The sequence below is a fragment of the Stegostoma tigrinum genome, chromosome 17, assembly GCF_030684315.1.
Source record: "Stegostoma tigrinum isolate sSteTig4 chromosome 17, sSteTig4.hap1, whole genome shotgun sequence".
In the NCBI taxonomy this organism is placed as follows: domain Eukaryota; kingdom Metazoa; phylum Chordata; class Chondrichthyes; order Orectolobiformes; family Stegostomatidae; genus Stegostoma; species Stegostoma tigrinum.
Window position 1 is genome coordinate 50,402,846 of NC_081370.1, and position 16,241 is coordinate 50,419,086.

A 16,241-nucleotide genomic window follows, 5' to 3' on the forward strand; every position below is an offset into this window, starting at 1 on the left:
TCAATAAAGGGAGAAAATAACTTGGGAAGGCCATGCATACCTTTTGGAAGAAGAAGCGGCTAGAAGAAATACATTTTTGTCCTTTTGAATTTTTGTTACCTCAGCTAGTTCATTTGGAAAAGGAACACTTTGTTAAAATCAAAGATTAATCTTTGGTTAGGTGTCAAGTTTTGAGCAAAATTTTAAACTGCATGCTCACGTGACAAGTAGGCACTTGTATAATTCAGTAGAATTTTCATACCTTAACAGTGCTATTCAAGTTACAATTTGTTAAGAAAGCTCATCAAGCACAATTTTTTTTGTTTTTCTCTAACAGAACAACGAGGAGGTTTCCGTGGAGGTAGAGGTCGAGGCTGGGGTGGACGAGGAAATCGTAGCAGGGGACGCCTCTATTAGAATGGAAGGCTTCTTCACCGTTGTCCATTGTGCAGTAGTTACTGTGTATTATAATCTTGGGATTGCTACAGAGCACCTACAAGAACTGCTAGTAGCCTTCAAAGGAGAATTCTGTATTTAAGCAAACCTAATTTCTAGAAAATAACTTTGTACATTTCAATCTATGTTTATATGTGGGAATGTGAAGCTGTTTTTCCAAGCCCCCACAATTGTTCTGAAATGTGCTTTTAATTTCTCTTTCTTTGTTTTATACTGCAGTTCTGACATTTATAATAATTGTAGGCTGGGAGGAATTTTCAAAACATAAAGCACAGCAACAACTGACATTCCAAAATCCATCTTGGCAAAAGCACTAGGATAAATTGAAATATGGTAGGAAATTGGTGAACAGTTCTTGTGTGCTACATATTATCCAACTGACAGTTTCCCATTATATGACATAAAACCTGCATTTGCAGCAATGTTTGAAAATAGCCCTTTTGTGATCTCTGGCCAGTATGGGAAATTTCGAGCTGTACTGGATTCCCAGTACCATTGTTTTATTTCCAAATAAATATGTGCCACTAGACCAAGTAGCATCATGGTAACAGTTCATGAAAACACTCTTGCAGCACTAGCACTTCCAAACTTCGGATTTCGTGCTCCTCATGTTGAAATACCTAACCTTTTAACTCCCTGCAATAGATTTCCTAGTCTGATAGCAGATTAGCAATGGTTTTCAAAGGCTGGCATCTTATGACTAACAATTGATAGGAACTTTAAAATGTTTTTTTTCCCCCCATTATCTCTCTCGATTATATTTTGCCTTTGCCTTCTCTTCTTCCCAGTTGAGATTGGTGAATTTAATTGTGTTGAAATTATGGGTAAAAGCACACTTGTGTACTGGTGTATTCATATACGGTGTGCTACTTTGTTGGGACTGGGTCAGACGTTCCTCCTCTGAATTTAGGTGGATGCAACCCAAACCCAGTTCAGTATGTGTCCTTTGGCAAATGAATGGCACTATCCCTATTAATGAACATAAGGCTTCATGCTGTGATAAAACTTTAGTACTGTGCGATATTTACATAACCTGTTGCATTTTTATGATCTGTGTGGATTAATTGTTGAGTGCTATAGCACTGAAGTACTGTATTCAAAAAGTACTTGTAGTTTTAAAAAAAGAATGATTGCTTGATTCAAAAGCTTTGTCTGCATTTGTGCTTTGATCCCAACTTCATTGCCAAGTTGCCTAGTCAGTAATCTTTTGACATCAATATTACCTTATTGTGCATTTGCATCGTGCAATGGGCTTCATTTTGATGTCAGGTTTAAACAGTTATGAGGTAAATTTTCTGATCAATTCCTCAGTTTATCCCTCTGTCCCAGTAAACAGACAGCTATTAACTTTCATACATTATTTTTTTTTCTGATTATATGCATATTTCTATTGGGCTGAGTACTACATCTATATAGCAGAATCATTTGCCATTTGATTGTGGTCTTGAGCAAACCTACATAAGCAGCAGGTTAACCCTTGCTAATCTATTTTCAAAAGCCTTCAAATGCTTTAAGTGATACATTATCACACTTCAGTTCTGGTTGTGGGAATTCATGTCTAGCATACTTACACAAAGCATTACATTATGATTCTTGTTATTGTTATCTGAATGTGACAAACACCAGTACGATTGTGAATAAACTGCAAGTTGTCATGCATTATTGCGTCATGATCTTGCAGAATGTTCACTTACATTAGTGATCTTGTGAGCCCAGCTTTAAAAACCCTGGTATCTAAATTGAAGGAACAACAGTCAATTCAAGGCAGTAACTGCTGTGCATAGGTGAAGCAGCTATACAAAAATTGGGCAAAGTTCTTTCACTGTGCACATTGTGGTGATAAAGGCCACGGGGGATTGTTAATGTTCATGTCAAAATTTGAACTGTGAAAAAAGAAATCTAAGTGACAAAACAAAATGGTTTTGAATTAACATTCACATATATGTATGTTGGTTCTTAAATGCCAGTTGTCAATGTTACATGTGTTTCCGGATATGAGTAATGCTGAACAATTTAACTGCTTAACGACCTAGATTTTAAATTTATCATAGTGCATACTTAAATAGTAGAAGCTGTATTTTGGAAACTTGCTGTTGGAGGTGAATGAATACAATAGGCACAAGTGTGCATGAATGATATTTTCATATTGATTTTCTAAAAGCCAGTTATTGTACAGTTTCTTTGCGTGGAAGTTACCTAATACATTACTGATAAAGAAGGTATTTGAGGGAAAGATGCATTTTTCCTTTTGTGAAAAAGGAATATAGTGGAACCTTTTCATTTATTTAGTCTTTGATTTGCAGTATAACAATGCAAGACGTAGCAACATGTGGAAAGTTCCAACTGTCTTTTGCTTGTGCAGAAAGATTTATTTCAACATTTGCTTTAAATAAATGCAAATTGAGATGTAGAAAGTAATTAATGAATTTCATCTGTAAGGCCGTAGGTAAAGCAATTTGTTCAAATTTTATTTAGGAAAGATATAATTGCATGTAACCTTCTTATAAGGATGCTCATATATATTTAGAGAATGCATTTTGGAGATTTTTTGCTAGTTTTATTAATGCCATTGCAGCTTCTGTTTAGAAATGCAACAAAGTTTAATTGTTCACTGCCTCATTTTCCTTCAGTGGAAGGAAATGTGTGTTGCCCCATCCTTTTGGAATACAACATTTTGTACAGTAATAAGAGATAACAAGGTGTAGAGCTGGATGAACACAGCAGGCCAAGCAGCATCAGAGGAGCAGGAAAGCTGACCTTTCGGGCCCGAAAGGTCAGCTTTCCTGCACCTCTGATGCTGCTTAGCCTGCTGTGTTCATCCAGCTCTACACCTTGTTATCTCAGATTCTCCAGCATTTGCAGTTCCTACTATCTTTTGTACAGTAATGGTGCATACGGATATTTTTGTACTGTGCACCTGTAATCAATTCGTAAACTGTGATGGAAGATCGGAAGTAAATTGTCAACTATCAGGTTTTCAAGAATTACACTTAACCAATAACTATTGAAAAAATTTAAGTATTTTTATATAGCCTGTATGTTTGATCTGTTTGTATAGGTGAGCACTTCTTTTAGTGTACAGCAGTGTTGAGAGCAGCTTAGACAGTATGTCATTAGAATGTGTGACCTTGCAAAATCCAGAAAATAAGTAAATGGTACAGAACCCCAGCAAGTTGCTGAATACTGACACATTCAGTCAAAATTTAGATGTTCTTCCTAGATGGAAAGCAAAATTGGATGCTCATTTGCATTCTAGCAATAGGAATTCTAATTGGGAGGGCAAATACTTCTAATTGTGAGGATGTGTGTAACCATGTGCTGGCAAAAGGTGGCATGTTTGGACCAGCTTCAGAAAATTGAAGAGCAAATGACTTTTTATTGTTTGCCAAAATATATTGACAGCAATTCTCAGAATGAATTTGCATGTGTCTCATTCTTACACGGTTTGTCACCTTGCATGAAATGTTTTCCTTCCAACCCACCCCCTCCGGAAAATAAATTGTACTAATTTGGAAATATCTTGGTCTGACAAATTATGCAATAAGTCATACTGTAAGGAAGCATCAAAGTAAACCACAAATTTCTCGCTTGTTTCAAGTGATTTGCAGTAAAATTGCCATGATTTTTCCTGTGAGCTGATATCTGGCCCCATATAAAGTGCACAATGTCTTCAGCTACTTAGACATTCTAACATTTGAATGAATTTATTGTCATGTATATGAACGCTCAAAATATGTGGTATTTGTGGATTTATGAAGTTTTCATCTAATTTCTGTGATTGCAAATTTGATTCTAATATTTACCTCTTAGCTTTACCTTTTATATATAAATGCTTATTAGAATGCTGTAATTTGCAGGCATGATTTAGGAACAAGACTAGCCTCCCCCCAATCCCTGGTTCCACCATGCAATAAAATCATTGCTGACTTGATTACTGCACAGTCCTACCTACACCCCATAACCTTTCACTTCCTTGCTTGCCAGGTATCTATCGATCTCTGCCTTAAAAATATTCAAAAACTTTGATTCCAAAGTCACTTGACCCTCTCCTCATCTTTGAGTTAAATGGCTAATTCCTTGTTTCTAAACAGCAACACCCATTTTTACATTGTCCTACAAAAGTAATAAATGAAAAAAATACAGGAATCATATGAAGGGAATTGAACCCAAGATTTTTTTCAGATGAAATATAATCTTAGGATTAAAGTTATATGTAAGCTCTAGTGCCTTGCTGTACTACTGAAATGCTTCAAAGTGGTTTCAACAGCTTCATGAAAATACTAAAATATCAAGTGTTTTTAGATGTAGTACGTGCGCTGCGTACATTTTTGCTGTCTGCAATTTGATGTCAAATCTGGTCATTTGCATATTTAGTTCTAATTTTAAGTATGAAATTGAAATTTAGGTCCAATGGAAACTGGATTACTTTTGGAAAGAATTCTTCTTAAAAGCTTAATTCCAATCAAAGCAACTTAACATTGTTGCATTCCCACACTGCCTCATACTGTACTCTCAGTTCTTGAATATCATTGAGTGGATGACAAAGAAGAGGGATACAGATTGGTCAAACAATGCAGTGCCTATAACTGCACCTTTTTAATGAAACTTGACATTTTTCTTTGTCTAGAGTGGATTAATAACTGATCTTTCATGTGTTTCTTCCCAGCCTGATAGTGATATAATTTTGATACAGTAACTTGTTTCAAAAAGATTAGGATTAACAAAGTTGAGTTCCTAGTGCCTGAAGAAGCGCTGGTTGTCTCTGGAATAGAAGAGGCAGTTGCCAAGAAGATTTATGGAAAAGATTGAGTGTCATAATCTGCTGTGATAACCAGAACATCATATTTAAAATATAATTGGATCAGAAAACTATAGATTTATTCTCTATGATTTGAATTTGTTGTGGCTACTTAGTTGATCTTCTCTCAATTGTTTAATGCTGTATATTGGTTGGATACGTTGATTATAAATATTCCAGTGTCTCTTCCATTGGCTGTTTCAACACTATTCATGAACTATATGTATTTCCCATTTCCTCCTTTCCTATATAATTTACCTTTTTTAATCTTCTGCATATTTGCATTAAATGTCAGATGATTTTTCAAGTAGTTAACATGATTTTAAAGTCCATAATTTCCAACTCCTCCTTTTGATTTCAGTACTCCCCCTTTATTTGTTTATTCTGAAAATTTTCCCAATTTACTTGTGTTCCTAAAGCCAAACTATTGAATAAATTAAAAAAGTTTGCCACAACCCAGATAGATCCCAAAGGCACTTTGCTTAATCTTTTGCCCATTCCCGCCCACCCTCCTTGCCCAATTCAAAGTTAATCCTATTAGCAACTACCTTACCTGAATCCCTACTGATTTGAGCTGGATAATTATGAAATGTTCTCAAATGTCTTTTGGAAGTCTAGGTATGATGCATTTTTGTCATTCCTGGACTCTCCTTAAAGATATCAAGCAAGTTTGTCAGGCAGAATCTGTAATTTTCAGCCCATGTTGACAGCAATTGTCCAGCTAATCTTTAGTCTTGCATTACTTAGTTGCCTGTGTCTGCTTTGTCACTTTTTTGTTTAAAAGGGTCTTTTCCAATCTATTAGCACCTCTTCAATACCTCTTGAGTCCAGTTTATCAATATCTTCAAAAGCTCCACATTTATACTTAGATGTCAATTACCCCTGGGCACTGGGAGATGTACTGTTTTTGAAGCACTTCTGATCCTAAACTGCATTTCCTATGTGTCAGAATCATTATATTTGGGACTATTTGTGTGGAATATTGATAATGTATTCCCAAATGGAATTGTTGAAGGAAATGATCACCCAGTATGCTTTATACGTATGTTCCTTCTTTTCCAGCCTATCAGCATACCTTACGGTTCTCGCATCTTTCCTGATTACACATCCGCTAACATTCTGAAAGAATCTTCTTTCGTTACATTTTGGCTCTGGTGTTGTTTCTTTTCTAGGAAACCCATGTTCTTGAATCACCCTTTTCATGTATATGACATTTGTTCATCTCCTAACCCCAGTAAACACCTTTCACTTGCTTCCTTTGGGATTTTACCTCTTCTCTTTATTGGTCCATTAATTTACTACTTGCCTGGTTTATGCCCGTGAATTTCAGGCGTGTACAACTATCCCACGTGCCTTGCATCCTTTCTTAAAGGTGTTCAGCCCATCATTCAATTGCAGAACAACCATACCTAATCCATTGCCTCTTAATTGGCTGTCTCATGATTATGCACCTGACTCTCAAATTTCTGAATTTTAAAACTTATCCAAAATCACAATGGCTACTTGTAGTATTTTGGATATCTATGGTCTCAAGGTCAGACTTCACAAGGAAGCACGTCAGCACTGCATTAGCGTGAACAAATGCAGTGTAGCTGAAGCAAAATAAAAGGGAATGCACCAAATAAAAATAATTATAAATGAAAAAGGAAACAACTAAAAGGAATCCTCTGAGGAAAATTTAAGGAACCAGTCAAAAGAATCAGGATTAAGATGGAGGCCCTGAGGTATGTTTGGTATGAACATAGCATAATGAGGGTGAAAATGTGTAAAACCTGTCATCAACAAGCCAAAGATTAAACCTGATGATGAAAATACAAAACATCTGTGAATAGGTAGTAAAAGTGAGGGGACGCTTTGAGAACGTGTGGGTTGTATTCAACCAAGTAGGGCAAATCATTACAAGTGGAAAAAGGTTAAATGCAGGTCTGAATGAACACAGTTACAGGGAAGACATTAAACAGGCAACCAAGCTCACTCATCTGTTTTGCACCAATGCAAAGAATCTAACCCAATTGATGAATCAACCTAAGGTATAGATTTCCCAAAATAACGTTACTGGAAGAACTAGTAATTGTTGTAAAGTAATTGCATGAAAAATATTCAGAAAATCATTAAAGATGTGTTTATTTTTAACAATTAATTTGTACAAAATTTTTAGCTCTTAAGATCTAAGAAGTTCATTTGATTGAGCCACATGGGAAGAGGGCATCAACAGATGTAAATTATCTAGAGTTTGCTATGTCTTGGATAAAAATAGTTCTTTGATTTTTGCAGTTTAAAACCTATAGTAAATTGTTTTATTCTGTAGGAATTACAGGGAGAACATAAAACGCTATTACCATGTTGTGCAGTTTCATATTGTGTGGAGTTTAATCTATGCAATGTGTGATGAATTATCGATGTACAAAAATAAACTATCAATTATATCTTTAATATATTAACTATGTGTCTGCACACACTTCCTGCCTGCAAAATGTTATTTGTCACATTTGTCAACTTCTGGCTTTATAATTTTCCCAAGTCAACATTTAGAATAGAAACTGCTGTGCAAATTAGACCCACTGTAATTATGCCATTCTGACAATAGTGCTAGTGTATTACCACAGTTTTGCATTACAGAGAAATTTAAATGTTCACATTGCAGTTAATTTCTAACATAACCCGTACAGAATCCAGATTTCTGCAGTAATAAAATGACTTTTTTTTAAAAAATGGGAACTGAATTATATGCAAATGTATTGTCCAATAATCAACACTTGACCAGAAAACGGCTTGCTTTTTGATGCCTGTGCAACAGCACATCCAAGGATAGTGATTGCGAAGTATGATTGTGCTGATTAAGTTCGTATATAGTTTGGAATTTATTTGCACGACTTTTGAGTAATTAATGTATGCTGTTCAATTCATGGTATCATGTTTTTTGATCAACTTGAACTAGAATTTTCTGGCCTCATTACTCGTGCTGGTCAAGAGTTCTAGAGATGTATGTATATTTGAACTTGTCATTATACTCAGGAACCGAAAGCAAAAGAGCAGCAGGGGATTTCATGTCAAGCAAAAATCCTTTTGCACTTCTGAATGTCCCCAGACTTGGGATGCCACTGAAATGTTGCTTCATGTACAGCATTGATATAATGAAAATGTCAAGAATTTAACCTTTGTTTGTGAAATACTTGCTGTTTAAATTTGAAACTTCATTCTTGTCTCAGTTGCAAGCCCAATGTAGTGGACACATTTCTCTCCAGGGCTACTAAACTTGGCTCAACCTGCTCTCTCTACTCTTTCCAGTGATAACTCAGTCCAGGTTACTACTAATAATGTTGATACCTTATAACAGTGCAAAAAAATTCCAGTGGCCCATACCATCCTGCAACCCCAGCCAGTACCTTACTGGGAGCTGATTAGAAGATGACACAATCAGAGCAGAAGTAGGCCAATCAAGTCTGTTCTGCACTTCAGTGAGATCATGGATGCTCTGATAATCCTCAATTCCACTTGCTTCCCTTTTCACCACAACCATTCTTGTTCTAATTGATTTAAACACTGCCTATCTCAGCCTTGAATATACTAGATGCCCACACCTCAATAGTCTTCTGAGGTAAAGAATTACACGGGTTCACAACACTGAGAAGACCTCTTATTTTGAGATTAATGTTTCTGGTCCTAGACCATCCCACAAGATGAAGCAAATTTTTTGCATCTGTCCTATTGAACCCCCTAAAAATGTGTATGTTTCAGTAAGGCTATTTCCATTCTTCTAAATTCCAATTTACCTGTGCTCATAAGACAGCCCTTCCATACCTGGTATCAGCCCGGAGAACATTCACTTCACGGGTCCCAAGGCCCATACATCTTTACTTAGTTAAGTAGCCCTAAAAGAATGTAACTATATGCCAGTTAGCTAAAAGTCTGTTATTAGGAATATGTTGCAGTCTATTATAAAACATTCAATAGTAGAGCATTTAGAAATGCAAATGATCGAACAAAATCAGCATGGCTTTGTGAAGGGAAATTCTTTGGGGCAAAAGCAGGATAAAGAAGCAGCAGTGGATGTAATGTTCACAATATTCCAGCTGTGGTCAGATGAATACCCTGTAGAGTTTTTGAAAAAAATACTCACGTTTATTCTCCAATTCATTTGCAATAAAGACCATTTGTGTTCTCCATTACCTGCTGACCTTGGATGATTGACTACTGTAATTCACTTGACAAGGACTCCCAAATCCCCCTCATCTGTAACTTTTTGCAGTCTTTCTCAATTCAAATAACTTTTCACTGCTATATTCCTCTAGAAAAAATGCATAACCTCACATTTTCCCACATTATAGTCCTTCTGCCAAGCTCTTGCCCACTCATGTAACCTGATGGTGTGCCTCTGCAGACTGTCATCCTCCACACCACTTGCCTATTTTTGTCCTCCACAAACTTGACCATAAGACATTTACCTTCCTTATCACACACCTTCTGAAAATATATGAACTGCTTCCTGTTTATCCTTGTTGCCTGAAAGAATTCCCCTTCATGCAGCCATGCTGATTTTGTTTGATCATGTGCATTCTAAATGCTGTGCTGTTACCTGCTTTATAAATGCCTGTAATATTTTCCCAAGAACAGACTTTAAGCTAACTGGTCTATGGTTACATGCTTTTTTAAATAAAGGTGTTACATTAGCAGTTTTCCAATCTTCATAGACTTTTCCAGAATCTAAAGATTATTGCCAATGCACCCAATATCTCTTTCATTAATATCCTAGGATTTGTTCCATCTTGTCCAGGTGAATTATCTGACTTTAGCTCCATTTAGTTTCCCTAGCATGTTTTTTTCTGGGTGACAGTTATTGTATTTATTTTCACTCCTTTTGCCCCTTGAATATTTAGTAATTTTGGAATGATATCTGTCTCTTATTGGGAAGACGGATGAAAGTATTTATTCAGCTGCCATTTCATGGTCCCCCATTTATATTTCACCGGCCTCATTTTCCAAGGGGCCTGTTTTCACTTTTGTGCTTCTCCTTTTGTATATTTGAAGGAACTCTTGCTGTTTGTCTTGATCTTACTTGCAAGTTTTGCCTGAAATTTAATTTTCATCATCTATTATTATTTTGGTCAGCCTTGATTTTTAAAACTTTCCCAATCCTCTAGCTTACCACTAATCTTTCATACTACTTTTACTCCGTTAGCATCCTTAATTTCCCTGATAGCTATAATTTCTTAAACATCTGCCTTTGTTCCTTAGTTGTCATTGCTAAATTCCTTCTCCAGTCAATGCCAGCCAGCTTTGCCCTTATTCCTTTGTAATTACCTTTAAGCTTACTACAGTTGTTTCTGATCCAATTTGATCTCTCTTTAAACATGCCTCTGAAATAGCTACAAGATCTTACCTATTACCCTGTATTTGTGTGTTTAATTTGTATGTTCACGTAAAGAGCCATTAATCTTACCCTTTGACCATTATTTCACGTTTTGATCCTTTTTGCATTTTTTTTGTGTTTATACCACATCTGGACTCCATTTTCTCCCCCTTGGTCCAGGAACTCCCTACCTATGTTCATGACACCACCCACACCCTCCATCTCCTGCAGAACCTCCAGTTCCCCGGTCCCCAGCACCTCATTTTCACCATAGATGTCCAGTCCCTATACATCTGCATTCCCCAAGCAGGTGGCCTACAGGCCCTCCGCTTCTTCCTGTCCTGCAGATCCAACCGGTCTCCCTCCACCAACACCCTCATCTGCCTAGCCAAACTCGTCCTCAGCCTCAACAACTTCTCTCTTGATTCCTCCCACTTACTACAGACTAAGGGGGTGGCCATGGGTGCCACATGGGCCCAAGCTATGCCTGCCTCTTCGTAGGTTATTTGGAACAGTCCCTCTTTCCACCTACACTGGCCCTAAACCCCACCTCTTCCTCCATTACATTGATAACTGTATCGGCACCACCTCATGCTCCCAAGAGGAGCTCAAACAGTTCATCCATTTCACCAACACCTTCCACCCCAACTTTCGGTTCACCTGGACCATCTCCAACACATCCCTTACCTTCCTAGACCTTTCTGCCTCCATCTCAGGCAACCACCTACAAACCAATGCCCATTTCAAGCCACCGATTCCCACAGTTACTGGAATACACCTCCTCCCACCCACCTTCCTGCAAAAATTCCATCCCCTATTCCCAATACCTTCGCCTCCGCCATATCTGCTCCTAGGATGAGGCATTCCACTCCTGTACATCCCAGATGTCCTCGTTCTTCAAGGACTGCCAAGTGTCCCCCCTGCAGTGGTCGAGAACGCCCTCGACCGTGTTTCCCGTAACTCACCCCTCGCACCCCGTCCCCGCAATAACCGCCAATAGAGAATCCCCCTAGTCCTCACCGACCACCCCATCAACCTCCGGGTACAATGCATCATCCTCCGACACTTCCGCCATCTGCAATCCGACCCCACCACCAAAGACATTTTTCCATCCCCACCCTTGTCTGCCTTCCAGAAAGACCACTCCCTCCGGGATCCCGCTCCACACTCCCATCCGCCCCCACCACAGCCGGCACTTTCCCCTGCAACTGCCGGAAGTGCTACACCTGCCTCTACACCACCTCCCTCACCCCTCTCCCAGGCCCCAAGATGACTTTCCATATTAACCAGATGTTCACCTGCACATCTGCCAATGTGGTATACTGCATCCGCTGTACCTGTTGTGGCTACCTCTATATTGGGGAAACCAAGCGGAGGCTTGGGGACTGCTTTGCAGAACACCTCCGCTGGGTTCGCAATAAACAACTGCACCTCCCAGTCGTGAACCATTTTAACTCCCCCTCCCATTCCTTTGACTCCATCCCTGCCCCCTTAACTTGTCTGTCTCCTCTCCACCTATCTTCTCCTCTATCCATCTTCAATCCGCATCCCCCTCTCTCCCTATTTATTCCAGAAGTCCCTCCCCATTCCCCCTTTTCTGATGAAGGGTCTAGGCCCAAAACGTCAGCTTTAGTGCTCCTAAAATGCTGCTTGGCCTGCTGTGTTCATCCAGCTCCACACTTTGTTAACTCGGAGTTTCCAGCATCTGCAGTTCCCATTATCTCTAATTAACAAAACCTATTAGCTGTGTTTCTTCAGGTTTGAATGCTTAAGCCCATGCTCTGACATTGTTCTGTGCTGTTTTTCCTGTTCTGTGCTGCACAATTCAATAATTCAATTGGAAAACCAGCCAAGGGGAAGAGAGCATTCATTTTAGTATGTAAACCTTAAATATGAAATTGAGTTATGGAAATGTAGCCATGCCATGCCACAAAAGGGAAAAACAAAGTAGCATCCAAAAAAAGCTTCCTCTTTCTTCCAACTTGAAAATTAATTACTAAATAAGACATACTTTGCATAGAAATTACCACTGAACTACAACAGCCCCATAAAGGTAAGTCCAGGAATTATAGGCCAGTCAGTTTGATCTTGTGAAAGCTTTTACCTATTTTCCAATTGACCAGTGAAACTGCCACAGCATCACAATGTTTCTGGTGGTATTTACATAAATGACACTAGCTGGTAATAGAAGTGTTGCTGTGCTAGCTGGATTGGTGCACAACTGTGGAACCTGCTTGTTATGGCTGCATGTTTGTTAACCATACTTTCTTTATGGGGATTGGCAGCAATTTTCAGATCATTGCAGTGCATTTGGCAAACTCATCAAAACATCTTCCACTCATATATTAAGCCAGACAATATTGGGTCATGTTTCCTGTCTAATGGCATCCTGTCACTGATAAAGTACGTGCAGTTTCTGTTTGTTGTTGCAGTTTGGTTGTTGTGAAGGGCAGTGATTTTAGAGATATACGGCACAGGCACAGACCCTCCAGTCCAGCTTGTCCAAGCTGCCCAGCTATCCTAAATAAATTTAGTCCTATTTGCCAGCATTTGGCCCATATCCCTTCTGTCCTATTCATATCGTAGTCCAGATGCCTTTTAAATGTTGTAATTGTATTAGCTTTCACCGTTTCATTTGTACACCACCCTCTGCGTGAAAAAGGATACTTTTAAATCTTTCCCCTCTCACCTTAAATCTATGCTCTCTAGTTTTGGACTCCCCCACCCTTATGAAAAGACCTTGTCTATTTACCTTAAGCATGCCCTTATGATTTTATAAATCCTTATAAGGTCACCCCTCAGCCTCATGCTTCAGGGAAAATAGCCCCAGTCTGTCCTGCCTATCCCTACATCTCAAAACCTCCAACACTGGCAACAGCCATGTCAATCTTTTCTGAACCCTTGCAAGCTTCACAACATCCTTTCTATAGCAGGGAGACTAGAATTGCATGCAGTATTCCAACAGAGGTGTGACTAATGTCATGTAGAGCTGTAAAATGACCTCCCAACCCCTCTGTTCAATGGCCTGAACACACATACAAGCAGCTTCACGAACAGCTGCTTTCTGGCTGTATTGCACTGTTGAATGGACTCTAGCCTCAAATAATGTAATCTCCATTGTTCTAAGTCTTTTTGATCTGTATATCCTTTGTTTGCTGTGATTTGCCTCTACTGCTCATGAACAAAGCTTTTTTGCTATAATGTGGTGCATGGGATAATAAAATCAATCAATCAGCAAGCATGGATTTACCATGCTAAATTGCCCTGGAATGTTCAGGGATGGGTAAACTAGGTGGATCGGCAATGATAAATGCAGGACTTTTTATGGACAGGGTTGGTCTGGGTGGAATGCCCTCTGGACGGTCGATGTCGACCCAATGCGGAGATTCTATGATGAATGAACCCTGACTGTGGCTCATGAGCCTGTGACTATATGAGTGAAGGACAGTGGCAGGTGATCAATCTGGTGAGGACAATGAGACATGTTGGCCATTACAGTGAGGGGGTCATTGACCCTTGGTCACCAGGAACTATTGTGGCGAAGCTCACTGCGCCAGAGTGACCGCTGACCATAATTGTGAGGGGCACCTTTGCCGGCAACGTCCAGTTGCTTGTGGACATGCCCCGCACCATGATGGCGTCGTTTCCTGCGGCCCCGAGTCACGTGCTTCCGATCGGTGGGCCGGGAGAAGGTAGGGCGTTCGGAATTGAAGATGGCGCCGCGGAGCCAGGGCGCAGCCGGCGGCGGCCACGGCCACTGCCACTCCCGCCTCCTCCTGGCCGTCTTCCTGAGCACTCTGGGGGGGTCGCTGGGCACGACGCACTGGATTGTGACCGAGGACGGAAAGATTCAGCAGCAGGTACGGGCCGGGAGGTGGGGCAGGTGAGGGGGATGAGCGTCTCTGTGATTTATCTGTTGTCTTCTCCTCCCCAACACACACATACACGCATACTCTCTGACAGAGACATAGGCATGGCTGCTGCTGCTGCTGCTGAAACAAGCCTAGTCGGTGCTGGCGAAGTCTGTGTGTATTTTATTTGCCGATGCGGGCCTGGGAGGGGACTGTGGAGGTGAGAGGCCATTTCGCAATGCCACCTGTGCCGTGCTTCGCTCTCCTTTCTGCCTTCCCTCCCCACCGGGCGGGTTCACCTGCTGATCGAAGCCAGTGGTTAAAACCCTCCTGATTCCTGTTCGACCTCAATTAGCCAGTGACTCCGGCTTCCACTGTGCCCTCCCCGTGACTCAAGAGCAGGGTGGCACGCGTGCCCACGGAATGGTCCTTCCTTCGTCCTGATAAAAAACCGAAAGAACTGCGAGTGCTGTAAAACTGAAGCAGAAATTGCCGGAAAAGCTCAGCAGGTCTGGCAGCTTCTGTGGAGAGAAATCAGGGTTAACGTTTTGGGTCGAGTGACCTTTCCTCAGAATTTTGTTTTTTTTTCTCCCTCCTTCATCTTGTCCTCTTCTGGGCATGTCAAATACAATGTGCCACCACTCAATTCCAAATCTACATTGTCTGTTGCCTAGAAGCACTCAGGGAGCTGGTGCATAGTAACACGAAAGGTTCACCTCCAAGCTACATGCCCAACTTGGAAATATATCATTTTGTCACTGTTGCCAGGGCAAATTGGGACTTAGTTCCTCCAGCACCACGGATATACCTGTTGCATAAAGACTGTAACAGTTCAGGATGGTGCATCACCATGTTCTAGGACCTTTTGAGATGGGATTTGCCATGGTTGTCCCCCACTGTGCCAAACCCCAAATTTCAGCTTGTCACCACATTAGTTGCAACGATTTCCCCAGGGCGGTGATCTGCCACGTTAGACACATTTTTGAGTGGTCATCGTATCATTTCTGTTTAGCACCTTGATGTAGTTTGTCTTGAGTGATTCTTTGAGGGAGACATAGCCTGCTTACCAAAGTGCTGTGTCTTGGAGGATGGCATCTTCTCATGAGCCTAGCATGACAAAGGACCACATTGCTCGAGAGTTTGTCTCGTCACTGCTTGCTTGTCAATGATTCATATCAAAAGCAATTCAAGTTTATGAATTCTCTTTGGATAGGTAAAGAGACACTCACTTTTTGCTTGTGTTATCTTCCAGACAATGGCCAAATCGCTGTATTCTGTTGATCAGAACGTTGCATTGGTACTTTTGGTTTCAGAAAACCATGATGCAATTAAAACTATAACAGCCATTGTTCATGCATTGTGCCCCAGAACGCTATTCTTTAAAAAGAAAATGATAGTCTACATTTGTGTTTAGTTTAATATCGTGTGACATAGATACAGAAGTAGACCGTTCAGTCCATCAGGTCTTCTGTCCTATTCAGTGAGATGATGGCTAATTTGACAGTCTTCCAACTTTACCTTCCTGCCTTTTTCCCATAACTTTTGATTAAAGATCTGTCTATTTAGCTTTGACAATACTTAACCGCCCAACCTCTACTGCTGTCTGAGGTGAAGAACTCCACAGATTCACTACCCTCAGAGAAGAAATTCTGCCTTGTTTGTTTTCAGTAGAGGATCCTTTTTCTGAGATGATGCCTTCTGGACCTATGCTATCTCAAAAGAGGCAACAACTTTTCTGCATCTACCCTGTCAAGTTCCCAAAGAAGTAGTTTAATAGGATTTAACGGTTTGTGTATGTAAATATAAA

At 40.0% G+C, this 16,241-nt stretch overlaps 2 protein-coding genes across 2 annotated transcripts in view; both read left to right on the forward strand.

Moving 5' to 3' along the window:
- The window catches only part of api5 (apoptosis inhibitor 5), a 34,334-nt gene extending 32,240 nt beyond the window's left edge, over positions 1 to 2,094 (forward strand). Inside the window, exon 14 of the mRNA XM_048545764.2 lies at positions 317 to 2,094. Coding sequence (XP_048401721.1) covers positions 317 to 396 — 80 coding nt within the window. The 3' untranslated portion in view covers positions 397 to 2,094. The remainder of the gene's footprint in view (positions 1 to 316) is intronic.
- A 12,180-nt stretch (positions 2,095 to 14,274) lies between these two features.
- ttc17 (tetratricopeptide repeat domain 17) overlaps positions 14,275 to 16,241 on the forward strand; it is a 99,100-nt gene continuing 97,133 nt past the window's right edge. Inside the window, exon 1 of the mRNA XM_048545865.2 lies at positions 14,275 to 14,443. Within this exon, the coding sequence (XP_048401822.1) occupies positions 14,297 to 14,443 (147 nt within the window). The 5' untranslated portion in view covers positions 14,275 to 14,296. The remainder of the gene's footprint in view (positions 14,444 to 16,241) is intronic.